This window comes from Clavelina lepadiformis, chromosome 5 (assembly GCF_947623445.1).
Source record: "Clavelina lepadiformis chromosome 5, kaClaLepa1.1, whole genome shotgun sequence".
Taxonomy (NCBI): domain Eukaryota; kingdom Metazoa; phylum Chordata; class Ascidiacea; order Aplousobranchia; family Clavelinidae; genus Clavelina; species Clavelina lepadiformis.
In genome coordinates, this window is record NC_135244.1 from 1,478,843 (window position 1) to 1,496,866 (window position 18,024).

General features: G+C 36.6%; 3 protein-coding genes across 4 annotated transcripts; 1 reads left to right on the forward strand and 2 right to left on the reverse strand.

The window, feature by feature from the left end:
- Positions 1–222: 222 nt before the first annotated feature.
- Positions 223–3,948, forward strand: LOC143459664 (transmembrane protein 43-like). Its single transcript, XM_076956889.1, has 6 exons — positions 223–445; positions 731–859; positions 1,352–1,566; positions 1,782–2,046; positions 2,300–2,519; positions 3,033–3,948. The coding sequence occupies exons 1-6, from the start codon at positions 308–310 to the stop codon at positions 3,236–3,238; spliced, it is 1,173 nt and encodes a 390-aa protein (XP_076813004.1). The 5' UTR covers positions 223–307; the 3' UTR covers positions 3,239–3,948.
- Positions 3,949–4,212: 264 nt separating this feature from the next.
- LOC143460537 (protein NLRC5-like) lies at positions 4,213–11,321 on the reverse strand. 2 transcript variants are annotated; one of them, XM_076958092.1, is made up of 9 exons: positions 11,196–11,321; positions 10,709–10,867; positions 10,271–10,422; positions 9,835–10,013; positions 8,701–8,799; positions 6,854–8,158; positions 6,555–6,644; positions 5,571–5,842; positions 4,213–5,360 (listed from the first exon to the last, which is right to left on the reverse strand). In XM_076958092.1, the coding sequence occupies exons 5-9, from the start codon at positions 8,771–8,773 to the stop codon at positions 5,124–5,126; spliced, it is 1,977 nt and encodes a 658-aa protein (XP_076814207.1). In that variant the 5' UTR covers positions 8,774–8,799; positions 9,835–10,013; positions 10,271–10,422; positions 10,709–10,867; positions 11,196–11,321; the 3' UTR covers positions 4,213–5,123. The 2 variants fall into 2 exon arrangements, with proteins under 2 accessions (XP_076814207.1, XP_076814208.1); XM_076958093.1 differs by lacking the exons at positions 9,835–10,013; positions 10,271–10,422; positions 10,709–10,867; positions 11,196–11,321 and having other exon boundaries at positions 8,701–9,794.
- LOC143460538 (bifunctional peptidase and (3S)-lysyl hydroxylase JMJD7-like) lies at positions 11,320–12,616 on the reverse strand. The gene has a single exon (XM_076958095.1). It carries the CDS (start codon positions 12,552–12,554, stop codon positions 11,562–11,564), a length of 993 nt encoding a protein of 330 aa, XP_076814210.1. The 5' UTR covers positions 12,555–12,616; the 3' UTR covers positions 11,320–11,561.
- Positions 12,617–18,024: the final 5,408 nt, after the last annotated feature.

Below are 18,024 nucleotides of genomic sequence, written 5' to 3' on the forward strand. Positions count from 1 at the left end.
TCATACAGTACTATTGTTCAAATCAATCAAATTGTTCGATTATATCTGGAAAGTTGGGGTCTAGTATACAACTGCACAACCAGATGATGTCATAATTTGAGTAGCTGAGGCCTAGTATAGAAAGCCATCCTTTGGTTGTGCACTTGCATACTAGACCCGAAATTTATAAGGCAGCAGCAAACAAGCATTATAGAATTTTTGCTATACCTTAATTTGTTTACATTTTACTTAAATTTGAAGCTTTTACCAAAATATTATAGCCTAACTGTTATGATGTTTAATTAAAGTTCTGCATTAAAATAAGAGAATGGGGCCTGGTGACGCACACAAAGTCACTTATCGGCATAAACCAGGTTTTCTGGAGAGAGTTGGCCAAAGCTGTACGGGTTCACTGGTCGGCTTGGTACTGTTCCTGGCATCATTTTGTCTACTTTACTATAATGAGGTGGGAAAAATACAATTTTTAGTCCAAAACCATGAAATTGATTTGCACATAATGTATAATGTTTATGTAGACTGCTCAAGAAACGGTTGCTGAGTAAATTCATTTGCCAGCGTCTTTTATAGACTTTTGTAAAATTATGAAAACTGTACAATTTAGAATATGTAAATTTTAAATTGTATTTATGTTTTTACACCATGTTTATAGTAAAATATGAACCCGACCCAATAGACTAATAGAGCATAAACCGTTCCAATAGACACTTTCTAAGTTTGTGTGCACTTACAGGGTCTCTCTGTTGAAATGATGGAAATTCTTGATGAAGCTTTAAATGAAGTGATTCCCCTTGACCTTGATGCTAAAAGCCTCTCCAATGGAAGATTGGTTCATGTTTCTGGGCTGCTTCACACAAATAAGGTTTTTAATATCAAAAATACTATGTTTGCCACCAGTCAAAATTTCAACAACAAAAGATACTTATCTGAGGTTTGACTCTGTTTTAATGAACCAAAGTTTCGCGAACCCATGCGGTTGACCTTTGACCGGGCAGGTTACAATTTAATAGAAATTAAATTTTAAACACTACAGCAGATGGGTCATATATTATTATAGTAGAGCAAAAATGTATCTGTTTTTTAACCAAGGCTGTAGAATTAATGCTTGTACCTGTCCACTCGAAAATTAATGGCACTACTGTCTCTAGATCATTAATTTTTTATGTTTGTAACTGGACTAGCTTATGTTAACAAATGCTGATAATAATTATCATATTATTTAATTTCTTCATGTTTGATATTTCATCAATATTGATTTATGGTTATACAGGTTTTTTTTGGTTTTCGACCAAAAATGGTGTTAACATTTTAATTTCCACCTTAGTTGAAAGTCAAACTCAATTTTGCAAAACAGGTCTTGGGTGATCCAAGCTATGGTGTTGCTGTTCCTTGCGTCAAACTTCATCGAAAAGTGGAAATGTACCAGTGGGTGGAGCACTCCACGTTAAAAGAAATTGACGAAGGCGATGAAATTCGACAAGAAACAACCTACACCTACAACACAGAGTGGTCGAGCACCTCGGTAAAAAGCAGAGACTTTGCAGAAGAATTTTTACATCAAAACCCAAAGTTTGTGTTCACTTATAAAGAAAATTGTTAAACCAGTAGCTTTGTATTGGATGCCTTGAATGCTATGACTACAAACTGCGTTAAATATTGTTCTTCACCATGTTGTTTGAAAGCGAACCATCAAATACCATGCACTTTGTTGTAAAGCTTTTTTTCAAGTATTGCTGAAGTTTTCCACAATTAAAAATATGAGTCAACTTGCTATATCTATTTAGGGAAATCCCCTATGAAGGGTGGACTCAAGTTGCTGATGAGGTTTTCGTTGAAGGGGTGAAACTGTCTACAGACCTCATCAGCAAAATCAGTTGGACCCATCCAATTGTGGTGCTTCCCCCACCCAGAGAAGGGTCAAATGCTGTTGTTCATGATAAATATTACTACCATGGCCCCCACCCGGGGGAACCAGAAGTGGGCGATGTAAGGATCTTTTACGAATGTTCGGGGATATCGGGGTCAACAAGAATAGCGGCTCAAGAGAGGGTAAGTTTTTTGGATTTGTTGTCAGGTAGCTGGTCGTTACCAATGACCATATCTGTTGCCAAGTCAAGCAGTGAAGCATGTTCAAGCTTAACAGCTCACTGTGCTGCTTACAAGCTGGGTATTTAGCATCGTGGAAGTGCTTTTTAGTGACCACGGTTAAAAGGTCATATTCGTGCTTACAATATTGTGTTGCCGACACCAACAGCTCTTAATTCAACATGCAATGATGTACAAAATCAGTGCTTTTTGACAGATCAGTATCATTGCCATGTTCCGCGACGGTCAGTTCAATTCATTTCCACTGAGGAAGGGCCGAGCCGTAGAGTTTCTGTATCGAGGCTCAAAATCCATTCAGGAGATTTTTGATGCGGAACAAGCATTGAACACGGCTCGGACTTGGCTTCTGCGTCTGGTCGGTTTCCTTCTCATGTTCGTCGGCCTCAACATCATGACCAGGATCATTGTCACGCTCGGTGAATTTTATGAAGGCTGGAAATTCTTAGCTGTTTTGTGGTTAAGATTTTTACATATTAAATAAAGTGTAAGCCATCACCTTAAATAGCACATATAGGAAAGATTTTCTGCAATTCATCCACCCACCGAAACACTTTGCATTATTTTAAGGCTTGAATCACTTATTTCAACCATAAATGTTTCCATCTTGTGTGACAAACTTTGCTGATAATATAAATTTCATCCCGAACCCTAAGAATAGAGATTGGTATAGCGGTATAGCCTGCAATTAATATCGTAACTTGACTCGAAGCAATTATGCCACCAAACTGATGGCTAACAACGAAACAAAATCTGGCAATTTACTAGCTCAAGTAAATTGGTTTTAGTTGGACTGGAAGTTTATGTCCGCAAATAAACATAACATACTTTCATGATATATATCCAGTACATTCAATAAGGAATTTTTTTCTTGACATTTCATTTAATGTAAGGAAATTATTCTATCTTTAAATTCACTTCTATGCCCGTAGTTGTTTGGATGCCGATAGTTGGAAATGTCTTGAACTTCAGTGTGACCTTGTTCAACTTGACCTTAGCCGCCTCACTCTCTCTGCTCACTATCGCCCTCTGCTGGATGTGGCATCGCCCATTATTCGCGACTTCCATATTTGGAGTTTCCCTTCTACCCTGGTTCTTGTCAGCAGGTCGAGCCAAATCTACTCATCACAGAAGATAGGTTTAAATCTCGATTTTCAATTCAAGGTTCTATTTTATTCAAGCTTTACACTTTAGCAGCTGGCACTTGTGTATTCTTGTACTTCATTGTGGTATTTTGATAATTTCTGCATTTCCACGTGCAATGGTGCAAAAAACTCAAATAAATTCAAGTAATTCAATAAACTCAAATTCTCGTTATTTTTGTATGACCGTTAATGTTCATTGTTGAATATTTTTGCAGCAGCTGTTTTTCTTTAATCGGGCAAGTGCTTTGTCTGGTGTTCTGTGCAACTGGATTTCTTTCACTATGTTTGTCGCTCACTGCTATGTCTTTGTTACTTCAACATTTTGATTTTGTGATTAATGTAGTTTCATATTTAAAAGTGTGTTTTTTAAAAGCTTTTGTTGCTACCATGTACTGTAATTTACAGAATATGCATTGTTTTAACGATTGTACTGTGCACTTTACAATTTTGCTAAAACAAGTCACACCTCTCAAACCGTCCCAACTGGTAAGTACCAGTTCGACCCAGAATATTGAGATTTCCTTGAAAACGTTGGAATTTTGTGTCATGCTTTGAAAATCTCACAAAGACAAATCAAGTCCAGAACTGTTTTTCATTTTTGGGAATTACCCGCGCAAATGGCAGTTCACAACGTGTAGGCAGTATGCGGAAGGTAGATTGAAACGTGCTTGAAAATTGATGAAATGGGATTTTTAGCCCGAAATTCTAGTCTTGAGTTTAGTGAGCCATTGCAGCAATATGTGATTTGGTTGTTTTTTTTATAGTAATAGCCTAAGTGACATCTGTTTCAAGCTAATGTTATCAACTGAAATCTTAAACTTGTTATTGTCATGTTACTGACCTGTCCCGTTATATGCATAAATACTTTACTTTGTGACAAGGTCGCAAGATACTTCTGCCAACAATAACTTTCATATCAGTGAGCACAATTCCACGATTTCCAATTAAGAAGAGGCCGAAAAAGATACAACGGTTTAAAAGATTTAATCTTCTCTGGATGTGACGTAAAACATTAAGTCACAAAAAATTCTGACGAGAAAATGGACCAGGTTCAATCTGTTTAAAGAACCGCTACCTACTAATATACTATACCAGGGGTGGGCAAACTATTTGAACCCGAGAGCCGCTTTGGTTTTTAAATTTTTACTGACGAGCCAAGTCATAAGAACTTATGACGTCATAAATAATTAATTTATGTCGTTTAATTGTTCCATATCTGCATTCCTCAATCGAAAAATATCATTAAATTTGGATAATTAATAAATTGTCATCAATGCTGGCCTAAATAAGGAAAAGAAAAAGTGAGAAACGTTCATAAACAGTACTCTTGGTAGTCTTCGCAATTCTATTGAAATTTTACGATTCGACTAAGTTTTAGAAGAGCCATAAAAAACATGCCGAAGAGCCGCATGTGGCTCGCGAGCCGCAGTTTGCCCACGTCTGTACTATACCTAGTTACCTACTAATATGTCTTTCATAGAGAGAATTATAAATAAACTCTAAATCTGTCAAACAAAATTCTATACAGTATTTTCCCAAAATACGACATTTTCAGTTTTTACCTTAAAACAGAACAAAACCTATATTTGTAGAAATTAAAATCTTTTACATTAAATGTGCACAAAAATACACAAACTTTAAAAACAAACTGAATGCAAGAAAATTAATAATAATCATCGCTTATGATGTCACAATTATCATTTCCTCATTATTGTGAGAACAAATCACCAACTTTGAAAAATGTTTAATAGAAACATCGATTCAATATGACATCACAATGAGCATTTTATCTTATTTTTAGTTTTTGTTTAAATTTAAACGGTGTCGCTGGTACTTTAAACAAAAGCATGCAACGAAACAATATGCTTCATTATGACGTCACTTTGCGCGGAGTGTGGTGCCCGTAACAACCTCGATTTTCAGCTCGGATTGAATCTCGTTTAGATATTCTTGAATTTTGTTTTGTTCATCTTGGTTAGCATATCTCTTTCCTCCAGGAGTATCACTGAAGCAATTAAACATCCACAGATCATCTCTCACCACTCTTAACAATGCGATGATGTCATCGATGTTTGATGATTGCAGGTTGTTGTAAGTGATGAGCATTCGTCCAATCTATATTTGTAATATCACGTAATAATAACTCGGCTTATTAATAAATAGTTACCTAAGTAGGCCTAATAAAATATGTAAATTGCAAATGCATGTAGGCTTATTTAAACGCACATTTTTGCTTAATTCATTGTTGCTTCACATTGGACTACACTATTGGTATTGTTACATCACATAAACCAACAACAATAGTTGAGGTCAATAATATCTTACTTGTCCTGGTTTCATCTCTTTTATGGCCGAAGCGATCTGGTGAAATGAATTCTCGTCCAGGTAACAGCCCCACAGACTGAGCCGCTCCAATTGCTTTGTGACGTGTTTCATGACGAAGCAAAATCCTGGCACGAGATTTGAATTCATCGGCTGCGGTAAAACTAGTTTTGCTGGAAAATGCTCTGCTGCTATGGTCGCGATGGACGAATCTTTTCCTTCTCCAACGCAGGCGTAAAGGTCGAGTAGTTTGTGCGTGAGTGCATCATTACGGTCTATATAGAAATACGTTAGTTAAACAGCGGCTGCTGTAGCTTATATTTCACATCCAACAAGTATTAGCGTCTTAACAAATCAATGAAACAACAACAAATGTTAGTGCATAATTAGAATAAACCATCTTTGTGTGTATTAAATCAAGAACGAAGCTTATTTCAATGAAGTTTGGCATATTGGAATAACAGCAAACAGAAACTGGCAAATAACAGAAAAATGATAACTTTAAAGACGACAACGCTCCACTATTGGTCTTTGCATTTGTCCAAATCTATATTCAGATCACTCCTAACATATTCCTGTGCATCGTACCATCGGCGTACACAATACTTCACTGATATTGTGGCATGAGTGCGTCAATTTTTACTATTCATATTTCATCTCCCTTCAACAGACATGTTTTTGTGTTCGGCTTTATTTGGTTTATTTGAGCGTTTCTTTAAACTCTGAGAAGTACCAAGTATAAGGCAGAACAATAAGCTGGTAGGGAGAAACACTTCGTGTCGTGTCGTTGGTTCAGCTCAAACAATTTCACCTTCACCTACAAGGGTTTAAATTTTGAAGCGAAGAAAGCAGTGATTAGCCACTAATCGCCGGTACCGCCATTTTCCGTGTGGACACTTTCTACTGCCCCCATGTAAACTGATTAAACTGAAATACATAAAAATCTCAAAAAACAAAAGTAAAACGATAAAATCTGATTTAACTAACCTCGAGCAAGTTTCATGAACTCGTCTGAAATGATTCTTAGATGTCGGATGAGATTTGTTTTTAGAATTTCCCGTTTTTTCTGAAGATTTTCTGAAAAAATTGTGAAACCATTCAAGCCATGGTATGGAAAGAAAATCTTGTTAGAAGAACTAAGTTTTTTGTCAAAGTTGTATTTAAAGCACTGGATAAAGTCACGGCTTATCGGGAAACAGAAATAAAAAATGAAAACCCAAAAAATGACTGTGATGCTATGATAGTATGCTATAGTATAGACAATCCACATTTTTACAGGCTTGTACCTGAACAAGTTCTGGATTCCATATCTAACAAAAAACCACTCACAAATCGCCGAACAATCGTCCAATAATCGTTAAAAAGCGATTCTTCCGCAAAAGCAACAAATTGTTCCAGAGGCATTGCATGCACGATGTAAGACGCTGTGATATGATCTTGAAATGTTTGATGACAAAAGCAAAGGCTGTTGCTGCCTTTAAAAAGATGAATTTTGTGCATCGGGTGTTTATTTGCGTGAAGTTGCACTACAATATCACGAACAGTTGTTGAGTCCACTCCTCCATCTCTCAGCTGCTGAGCAGTTATAGCAACTTTTCCGTTCTTTGTTGCATCAAACGCAAGAACTCGCAGCTTCTCAACCAAGTTTTCTGCATCTTGAAAGTTGCGACTGATTGTCAGGTTTCCCATCACTGTTGCAAATAACCTTGTGACGGTGGATGCATCACCAATGTCTTCTGATGGATGGATGTTGCTGGATATCATAATCTGCAGCATCAGGGGATTTCGACACATGGAAAGCATTTGGCTGAAGTTACTTTTGACTTTGTCCCAAAGAGCAGCATCGGCAAAGGCAAGGAATAATTGCCGCGTGTCTCCAAAACAGAGATCTCCTAAGGCATAGGTCACTTGAGGTCGAGTCAGCTTCGGTAGATGCAGCATTGAATGAGGACGGGATGTTACGACAAGCAGGCTTCTCGGAAAGAAATGTCTTCGGAAAAGATTGTAGACCAATTGGTTCTCAGGAACACAGTCGTCATAGTTGATTTTGGGGCACTTTTTATCAATAGTATATTCAGCTTGATCGAATCCATCCAGTACTAAGACAAGTTTTTCGTCATTCTTCTTCAACCAGTTGAAGGCATCTTCGTAAACCTTTTCATTCTGACCTGGAATTATATTGTCCAGTAAATATTTTCTCAGTGTTAATGGTTTTTCGTAGTTTGTGTCCTTGAAGTTTACGTGGAAGGAAAGTCGTTGAGGCCATGACGAAGATTTTGTTAATCTCTTGCTTAAAATAGTTTTTCCACAACCGGCGTTGCCAATGATGCTGATGAATTTGCCTTTTTGTCCCAACAAGTCATCGAAATAGACTTGTTTTATGACATTATGTCTGTAAAGTTGCCTATGATCTATTGGTTCGTCTTTTTCAGCAAAAGGTGCTGACGTGTTCTTTTCGTCAAACCAGACCTCATGGATAGTTGGATGGACGACTGGAACATCTTGAGCATTGACACCTTGAAGATGTAACTCTTCATCCCTTTGAAGATAACTGCTGTGCAGGTCGATAATTTGTTTGATGGCAATCTCTTCTACAAAACGAAATCAGAACTGATTTAAATCCACTCCAGTTTAAATTTGTTGTTTGCGAAGATATGCTAACTATATATGCATATAATACCACGCTTGATGCCGCATGTTGGGCAATACTCAACCGTGAACAGATATTAAAATGATGCAAATACTCGAAATCAGCTTCACTTCGCTTTATCTTTACAATTTATTCATCTTGACGGAAAGCGTCTCAATAAAAAAATAATGCAAGCGTTTGTAAAAAACATGAGTTTTCTATGAAAACCAGCGTTTCAGAATCGTTCAAATATAAAAATATATTTTTTAAATATTTAAAGGAAAGAAAATTTAAACAAAATATTTAAGGGAAGGAAAAGAAAAGGAACCGAGTTTATAAAAGCGTCAAGTGCTTTTAATCTACTTTGACGGGAACTGGGCCACGAGTGCATATTAGATACAACGTCACTGCTCAAAATGTAACTACTGGTTTTAAGTTATGAAAATTGTAATAAAGAACAACAAAAAGCTAAAGTGTGTTTCAAATCACAACGCAAGTACTTACCATTCATGACCGGTGCTTGGTGCAGAACCGCGTCTGTGATATTTATATTCGACGTTGTGCTTTGATCTACCATGGCACTTGTCGGGGTTTTATTTGAATCTTTAAAGAAATATGATACAATAGTCTCCCAAAAACATTATACGTAGTCACTTGAGGGTTTCTCTGGTTTGTTTTGTTAAAACTAACCAACACTAAATAAATTACGGATGCAAAGTTTTCACACAACTCTATATAGAACTGCCATGCTTGTGTAAATGCGCCATGAACTGAAAACTTGACATAGTATCAACTCGACATGGTAACAACCATAGCCATTGGGCTCACAGGCTGTTGGCTGACAACCAAGTCACTACCTGAGATCTTCTCAGTGTGTAGGCCTATTAGTCCATTGTTATTAACTTTTTACTAAACTTTTCTTAGACATGCAGACATGTCTGCTAAATGCACCAACATATTCCATTTATCTTTAACTTTTTTCACGTGTTGCTGTGCTGTCTTCAGCAAACCTTTAGTTCTGTAATAAAAATGATTTGACAATAATGAGATAACTTTGTTAAGGTCCCGCTACATCAACAAATGAAAGAAGATCGCTCTGTACCGAGGTCAAACGATACGTAGGCTACAGATTCCAGTAACAAAAGCCAGTTTGACAATCAGCACAATGCCACCCTTTCCAGAATTACAAAAGGCCGAAAAGAGACAATTGTTGTTGGACCAATTGTTATTTTGCTGTGAGGTTTGAAAATTCTGTTGTGGAAAAAGATTGATTTGAAGCCGCAGTACATAAATATTTTCAGCCATTTTTATAAATTAATGGTAAAGTTCCTTCGCAAAAAGTGCATGCTTTGCAGAAGTATATCGATCGCAATTAATATTATTTGCATACTTCAAAAGTATTTTGCTTTGAAAAATATACATGTTGTTGTGGGTAAAAATATCTTGTGCAGTTGTGAAATATTGTTCGTGAAACGAGGACCCCAAATGTTGGGGCGCAAATTGTAGTTGAAACGATGAAATGCAATTTATTTTCAACAAAATTAAATCAATACTTTAGTTTTAAGGATAAAGGTAACTAATTCTAAGGCATAAGTAAACAAACATTTCAAACAAAGTAAATGATTTGTGAAATCCCACCTTTTCAATGTCGTTGTGAAAGTGGTTGCTCACTTTCATAGTACTGAAATTTGTTCCCTTCTTTTACCAAAGGTCACCGTAAGCTTTGGGGTCAAGATGAAAATTAAAATGCCGATTTGGTTGATGTTTTGATTTTTCTTTACCTAGTCCGGTCGAATTCTTGGGTCGATCGCTGTCGTCTACAATAAAGCATTAACTCAAATTCTTGATAAAGTTATTGTTTGTCAACTATGGTTACCACAGCAAGCAGTGTTTCGTACTTATTGGTTTTTTAAGAGATAAACTCAACATAGACACTGTATTGCTTTTGAGCACCCAACCCGATAAGTTCATAATCCAAGTAAGGAAACAAGTGTCCGAAAAAAATCATAAAAACTGACAACCCACAATTCATAAATTACCTGAGATAACCACAAGTATTGAACTTTGAACTTACCTGCCATGTTTGTTGACCACCATGTCCACTGTAAATGCATTAAATTTACTCCAAATGTTGCAATTTTTTAGTTGAACCTCAACTCCAAGACAATTGAGTTACCAATCGCTTTCTGTATCAGAGATCGAGATTGTGCGATGTCCGTTGCCTTACTAAACGGAAGAAGAAATATTATTAAACAAAATGATTGTCAAGAACAGCTTTTCCTTGTTGTGAAGCTGAATTCCAATGAATTCTCTTGTAATTTTATCATTGTTTAGGAAGAATTACTTTTCACTTTTTACCAAGTTTTAAAATTGTTTTTTGTTTATAGTAAAATCTAATAACAAGCCCCACCTTAATCAATGCTATCTATGGGCATTCAAAATAAATTGTAAACTACTTGATGATAACTAAATACTAAGGCACCTCGCAGACCCATCACTACACAAGCCTCACCTAGCGTCTCATGTTTGCAGGTGACCTGGTGGTCACTTGTTTTTACGATTGACGGCTTGAGTGTGCAACCCTCATGGGTGCAGCCCCATATCCACGTGTTCCTGTACCAGAGGGAGGGGAGGACGTGGACGGTTGTGGCATCAGGGCCACGATTCGACACTGAGTTGAAACAAACAAGGAAAAATTATAACTGGAAAAACTTCAGTGAAGTAAAGCACGGTAATTGTAACGACTCAAATTTCTGTTAAGACATGACATAATTAAACTAATTAAAACAGAGAAACTTTTGTGCAGTGTACAAACTCAGGGAACCACCTGTCCATGTATTTACCACAATGTAACTAAGTGCAATGCTAATACATAGCAACTATGTGCATCGTACACATTCAACATCTGATTAAGGAACAGTGAATTTCAACAAATTCTAGCTAAAATAATTTTTGTTAATGCATATTTATGTGATATTTGATATCGCAATAGCACAAACCATTTTCCATCGGGTGAGTAATCTTCCTTCACAGTTTCCCATTGCTTCTACGTTCCACATCTCCATTTTTCTGCCATCTCAGCCTTAAACTAACACATCCGCTAAGAAAATGTGAATGGCTAAGCTACAACATAGAAACATTTTAAAGCAAAAATGTCATGCATGGATGAGTTTGTGTTCTCGTCAACATGGTATCGTATAACTATGATTGCGGATGAAAAACTTTTAAGAACTTGTTTGCAATAGTGTAGAAGCATTTACCAATCAATCTCACACAACGCAGTGCATAATTAATTATCTTGTAAACATATATTCAAAGCTCTATGCAAGTGGTGATGCCGTTGCAAAGTGAACTGGTCAGTCAGCTCAATCAGCAACTGACGTTCTTTCCAAAAACTCTGATAATTTATCCAGAGTCTGGTAATAGCCGTATTTGATGTCAAACTCCATGTCATACCAGTAGTTCACCGCGATGGTGAGATCAGTTTGTTGGACGTGGTGGAACCAGAGAGACGGGAGATACAACATCTCTCCTGCTTTCACTCGGCATATCAAAGGCCTCGCATTCTCAAACTGAGGGTAATTTTTAAAATCGGGATTAAGCGGGTCAACTGTAATCCATGGAACACTTTCACCAGGCATCGATTTAATTGACCACTGGCCATCAGAGTATTTGTACTGACCAATCGGATAGGTTTTGTACGGTAGAAACGGCCTATCACAAGGTGGGTAAAGAGTGAAGGTTTTCTCACCCTGTATTACGCAATAAATATTCTCATACGGGTCTTTGTGCAAAGAACTGATTGCTCTACTCTGCCCCATCCAGAAGTTAACTGCATCAGGTTTTTTATTAAAAGCTTCGCTCGCCCACGGTATGTCCTCCTCGACATCAACCATCAAATCCTGGAATTCTTCTGTGAGATTCGAGTTTTGTTTCTGAATGTAGAAAACCTCATTTTCACATTCATTGTTTTCAGTTTTTTCAAAGAATTCATTTAAAGTCATCAAACGCTCTTCAGGTAAAACAAATCTTTCCTTATTAATGGCATCAGCGTAACCATTTGGCGTAACGGCAACCGTCACTTCTTTACTCCCAATTGTTTTTTTCAGGTAAGAATTGTTCCATTTCTTCAACGCAGGCCAATGATTTAAAGAATTTTCAAACACGCACGGAATATTCTTTGCGACATAATCCCTGTAAAATTTAAGCGGAGTTGGCGTGACATCACATCTATCAATATTACTTCCGATGTAAAACTCTCGTGCATCTCTGGAACATTTTGTCAGACACGACCTCAAGCCAACTTTGACGGCTTCCGCTGGGTTGTTGATTTCTTTTTTGTCAGAAGTACAAGGCATTCTTAGTCAATAATTAATCAATAAAAAACAAGTTAATACAAGAAGCAACCTTGTCATACATAACTTACCACCTTGCCATGAAGTGGTTCACACTGATGAACTGTTCCAAGGTTACTTGGGCAAAACTAAGATATTTTTACAATACAATAGAATCTATTTAAGAAGTAGTCCTTGCTGTCTGTCATGCGAAAATTCAAGAATCCACAAACAATTCTGTTGTTGTTTTATGCAAGAACACAAAGTGGTCTTATTTCTCTTTCTGATTCAAGAAAGTCAACTTTAATCTGTTGTTTTCTGAATATCAACCTATAATTCAAATTGCCGATGACATGCCAAATTTGTTGTGGGCATTGTGACGTAGAGGTTTGGCCGTAGCCAGAGTGGAAAGTTTCCTGTTTTTGGAATACAAGGTTTTTGATAGAAAAACTTGCACTAAGTCATGCAACATATTTACGTCAAAACGCACGAAGAAAATGTGTTTTCGAAGAATTCGAGCAACCGCAAGAAATTTTGGTCTACGTTCAAAGTAGGATTTATGGGTTTTCTTTACTTTTGCACTACCATATCAGGATTGAGTATTATTGAGTTACGTATTATTAAAATAAAAAATAACACATAAGTTGGCACTCTGTTGAGTTACTATTGCGTCATAATTTCTTTTCTACAACCTCATAACTCCTTCCCAATTAAACTTTCAAGTCAAATTACAAGAGACCGAGATTTTTAATCTTCCCCCGCACTTAGCAAACTTTTCAATATGAAAAATTAGGCAGAAACATAGCTATGTTTACTTTGCAAACAGGCAATTGATGTTGCCCATAACAATTCGCCGTAAATATAAGCATAATTTAAAAAAAGTTTTCATTCACGAAGAAATTAACCGGTTAGCTGTTCTTGAACCTCGGGCATTGAAACCACTGATCTCTATAAACAAGTTAAGTTCTATTAAGTTATTATTTAGAGTTTACAGAGATGAGTGATCCAACCGAGCCAGGTTTAAGCTTCTAATTGGGGAGTTCCCCTATTGTGCGCAAATATAATTTGGCCACTAAATGACGCACATGACTAAAAATTTTGTTTTGGAGTTTGTTTACCCTTCGACATCGACTGTGGGAACAGAAACATAGGTTGCTAACTTCGCTGTGGACTGTTCTAACTAGAAGTACACTCACGTACAATCAACTGAAAAGGAAAAAATGGTAAAGTACTAAATAGTTTAAAACGCGTAAATCAATCAATTTTAAATTACGGAGGGGTCGCAACAATGAAAAGTTAGCTCCGTGGGTTCACGAACTGTCTACGATGAAAAGATAAATGAGTGATTCTTTAAATCATAATATAATCTTTGCCTGACTGCTTTTCTGCTTTGAAACTGCGTTTTAGCACTAATGAAATAATTAACAGAGGTATAAGGATAAGGATAAGGATAAGCCTGCTGTTTTCATTACTGTTCAGAGAAGATATAGGCTATTCATGAAACAAACTCTTAAATTTGTGTAGTTATATGATTTTTATAGCATTTCACAAATCATATTACAACAAATCAGTTTGAAGTGAGGAGATCTGCTTCACAATGTGACGTCATAGCGCTCACAAATGTAGATTCCTGCATCCGGAATAAAGAGATAACATGAACAGCCATAGTCGGTCAAAGTAGGTGATGCAAAGTAGAGCGCGTGACTATAATAAGAGTGAGATATAATGTTTTTAACCGCATACATGATACGAAATGTTGTGCAATATCTGACGACGACACTGTATGAGGTAATTACATCGACAAACAACGAATAATTACATCCTGATCACAAGGTTATGGAATCACGGAAGACCATATAAGGTAATTTGCAAAGGTGATGAATATCACAAAATTTTACACAATTATTGAACGAAACAACAGCTTTAAGAAATGTTGAAACAAGAATAGGTCATAGGCTATAGATTGCAAAATACAATGTGGTGAACGATATTCATTACTTTCGGGTGTTTACGGAATATGTTGCAATGATTTACAATTAAAGATAGAAAATTACCACATTATTATGAGTTAAATTCAAACCTAATTTGGGAAAAAACAAAAGTTGACGCAATATATTTGCAATAGAGTTTCATGATATGATGCAAGTTTATTCAAAACACTGCACAATTATAATGAAACTCGGCTACGTTACGTAATGAAGAGCGCTATGAGTCAATCAATACGTGGGAAACAACTGCTATAACACAACATCCATATTTTGCATATTTTGATGTGGAGATATGTTTTCATGGAGTACATGTGGCCCTTCGTGTTCAAACGACGTTTGCTGCAAAATCAAAACTGTCAAAAATGAAGAACACAATGATTTTCCAGGCAAATGATCAAATAGCGCTCTATTATTTTCAAACGCGTTGGACAACCAACAACTTTATTGAAAAGATGTTAAAAGTAAAAGCTCAAAATCGAAGTTTATAAACGCATTTCCCTCAACGAGAATTTATTACTGCTCGTGATCCAGATAAACTTAATAAAAATAATTAATCAAAGCCTAAACCCGCTATTGAAATATCTTGTGGTTCAGCATCTCTATAAACTGTAACAAGTCGTTATGAAAGTAGTTGTCACTTGCTAAAAGCCAAGTTGTGCCATGTATTAAGCAACACGGCAACGTAAAACAAGTAAACGGTAAAATGTCGTTTTCTGTATTATTTTATTCGACCTGCTCAAGATGAGCCAAAATACTGAGGTGGTACGTTGTGAAATAAGATGTTATGCCGAGTACAGTTTGCGGGGTTAAATATTGAAAAACGTTGTTAGTTAAACAGCAACGTTTGACAAAATCATAAAAAGGAATTGTGCAAATGAACTAGCACCCAAAACTTTTGCTTGATGCCATAAAATTTGTTCGGTTGTTACGCAGATCTGTCATGATTAGAAAAACGTTCCGCTAGATGTCGTGCTTGCACAGGCATTACCTGATTGAACGGTATATTTATGTCCTGGCTAAGACGATTATTTATGACGACTTCCAAGTTTAGGCGTAAACATTACCTCGGCCTATATTTGGTATGCCTTCAACATTTAAGAACTTTCTGTCGTGATGTCACGAAAAATTAAAGTGTTTACTTTTGTGCATAAACAAAGCAAGAAAAGCCTGTATTGGACTACTGTATATCAATGGTTTTCAAACCTTTCTGGTCACGAACTCATAAAATGATTGTCTACGAACCCCAGTATACTGTAGAACATCCCAAAAACCTATAAATTGATGCTATAGGTTACTACAGCAAACTTTTTGCCAAACTATAGTAGACCCCTTAAACCATTGGCGCAGGCAGAAATTTTTTTATGAGGTTTTATGAAAGGAGCAGTGCTTTTACATGTAAGAGGCCAATAAAAGGAAGGAGTTTAAACTCAAAATTCTTCCCTTGCTCAACCCAATTCCCCAGTTTGTGTAAATATATTTGGCGACAAAATAATACGCATTATTAAATTATACTGTGAGCTCACAATGACTATCAACGTTATTGGCTCACTTCCCACTTTAAAACCGCTGACAAGACCACTATGAGTGAGCAAAATATCCAAATCAACGAAGAATTGAAAGAAATTAGATTTCTCGAATACATCTTTAAAAACTATTACGGACATTTACAAGTCCACTAAAAGCTTTTTACACTAAGTCGGGAACCACTGGGTTATATAGACATAGCAACTAAATTTTAAATTTAATAAGTTCCAACCTAAAGTTAAACACTGTTACCACAAACTTAAAGATTCGATCCCACTCCGAATACAAAAGTACGGTTAGTTCTGGATCATGTGAAACACTTAGCTTTCAATCATACACAGGCGGATAACTACAGAATGTAGACAATTATTCATATTTTTTTGGGAAGAGTTAATTTTGTGGGTTATTTTAAGAGGATAATGGAGCCAGTGTGTAGATGCGGTGGGTTATTCCGAAATCAAAGTATTTTCATTTAGTGCGTGATCATACCTTTGAGTGGTTCCATGTACTCTCATGTACTAAGATTTCGGCGACCATTCCACGTAAACAGGGCCGCAAGACTTTCAATATTTCGAAATACCCGATAGATATAGTATACGCACATAGACATATAATATAAATACCCCCAGCACATAGATATAGCATCGCTTTGATAACAATATCACACACTTCCTGGCTGTATCACTCAGTTTAAATCGAGCTTTAACAAAAACTTTGGCTTCCTCGCTATTGGTTGGATTATTTGCATTTACTGAGCATAAAGGAAGTTTCAATCGTGTGTTGATGATCAATCTTTAACCGTGTATTTTTGTCTTTTCCGACTACAACAGCATATTTTTATCACAAAGTGTTAGTTTTAAAGTTAGACCTAGATCCGTTGAAACTGTCGAAGCTATAGTGACGTTTGATGAACGTTTTGTTATTGCAGCACTTGCTACAGTTTGCCCGTGCCCTGCCAAGCCATGATCTGCAAAATCGAGTTTCTGCGCAGCCGTCAATTCCAAAGCCGAAGGCTGGGCCCATGTTGTTTGCAGGCTGTGGTCAACAAGCAGGGTATATGGGTTCGGTTCATATTCGATCGCGTTGTTGAACACAATTGTTTTGTGATTGTTCCCTTTCCTTACTTGGTTCATCGTCCTTGACTCTTTCACGTGCTACTTCGACACGTTTGTTTTCTGCCGGCCCAACCACGCACTGATCACGCGTCGGACGCATGATACTTTTCGAATATTCGTTTGTCGTTATTAACAAACATTTATGAGATGTTGATGTGGGTTTTGTTTTCCAAGATAAGTGGCACTTGGAAGTTTTCATGACAAGTAAATTGCTGTTTAAACTAAACAAATCACAATATGCTTCACTAAACACATTTATGGTTTGAACCAAGTGTAAATATTGAGCGAAGATAACCAGCAACATAGATTTAAGAACCAATTTTGTGCAAGGTTTGATTTTTAAAATAATTAATTTCTAAACAACTTAAAAATCTCGACAACTTCAACTCTTGAATATTAATTACCAAATAACACCGAGATTCTGACGTCACAAATAATGAAAACGACGGAAAAAACGTCGATCAGAAACAGCAGTGACCAAGACACCAAAATTATACCAATAATAAGAATGTTGTTCACTAGAAGATCACGAAATGTCCAAGGTCTGCATTTGTTCTCAGTCAGATCGTTTCGCACATATTGACACTCTGACGAACGCGAATGAACAAGGTTATCCGACGCTTTTCGTTGTCAGGTGAGCCTGTTATAATGGTTTCATCACACATTGGACTATTTCGACCATTTCGGTACAAATATAAGGAATACTATAATATATCATCTGGAACGGATGACTTTATGTTGATCAGGATAACTTTGATTTGCAAGTACAGGTTTTCTTTGGAAAAAAATTTCGCCGAGATATTGATATACGCCGAATTTCGAGATATTGTTATATTTATCTATTTGCGTTTTAATCAGATGTGTGTG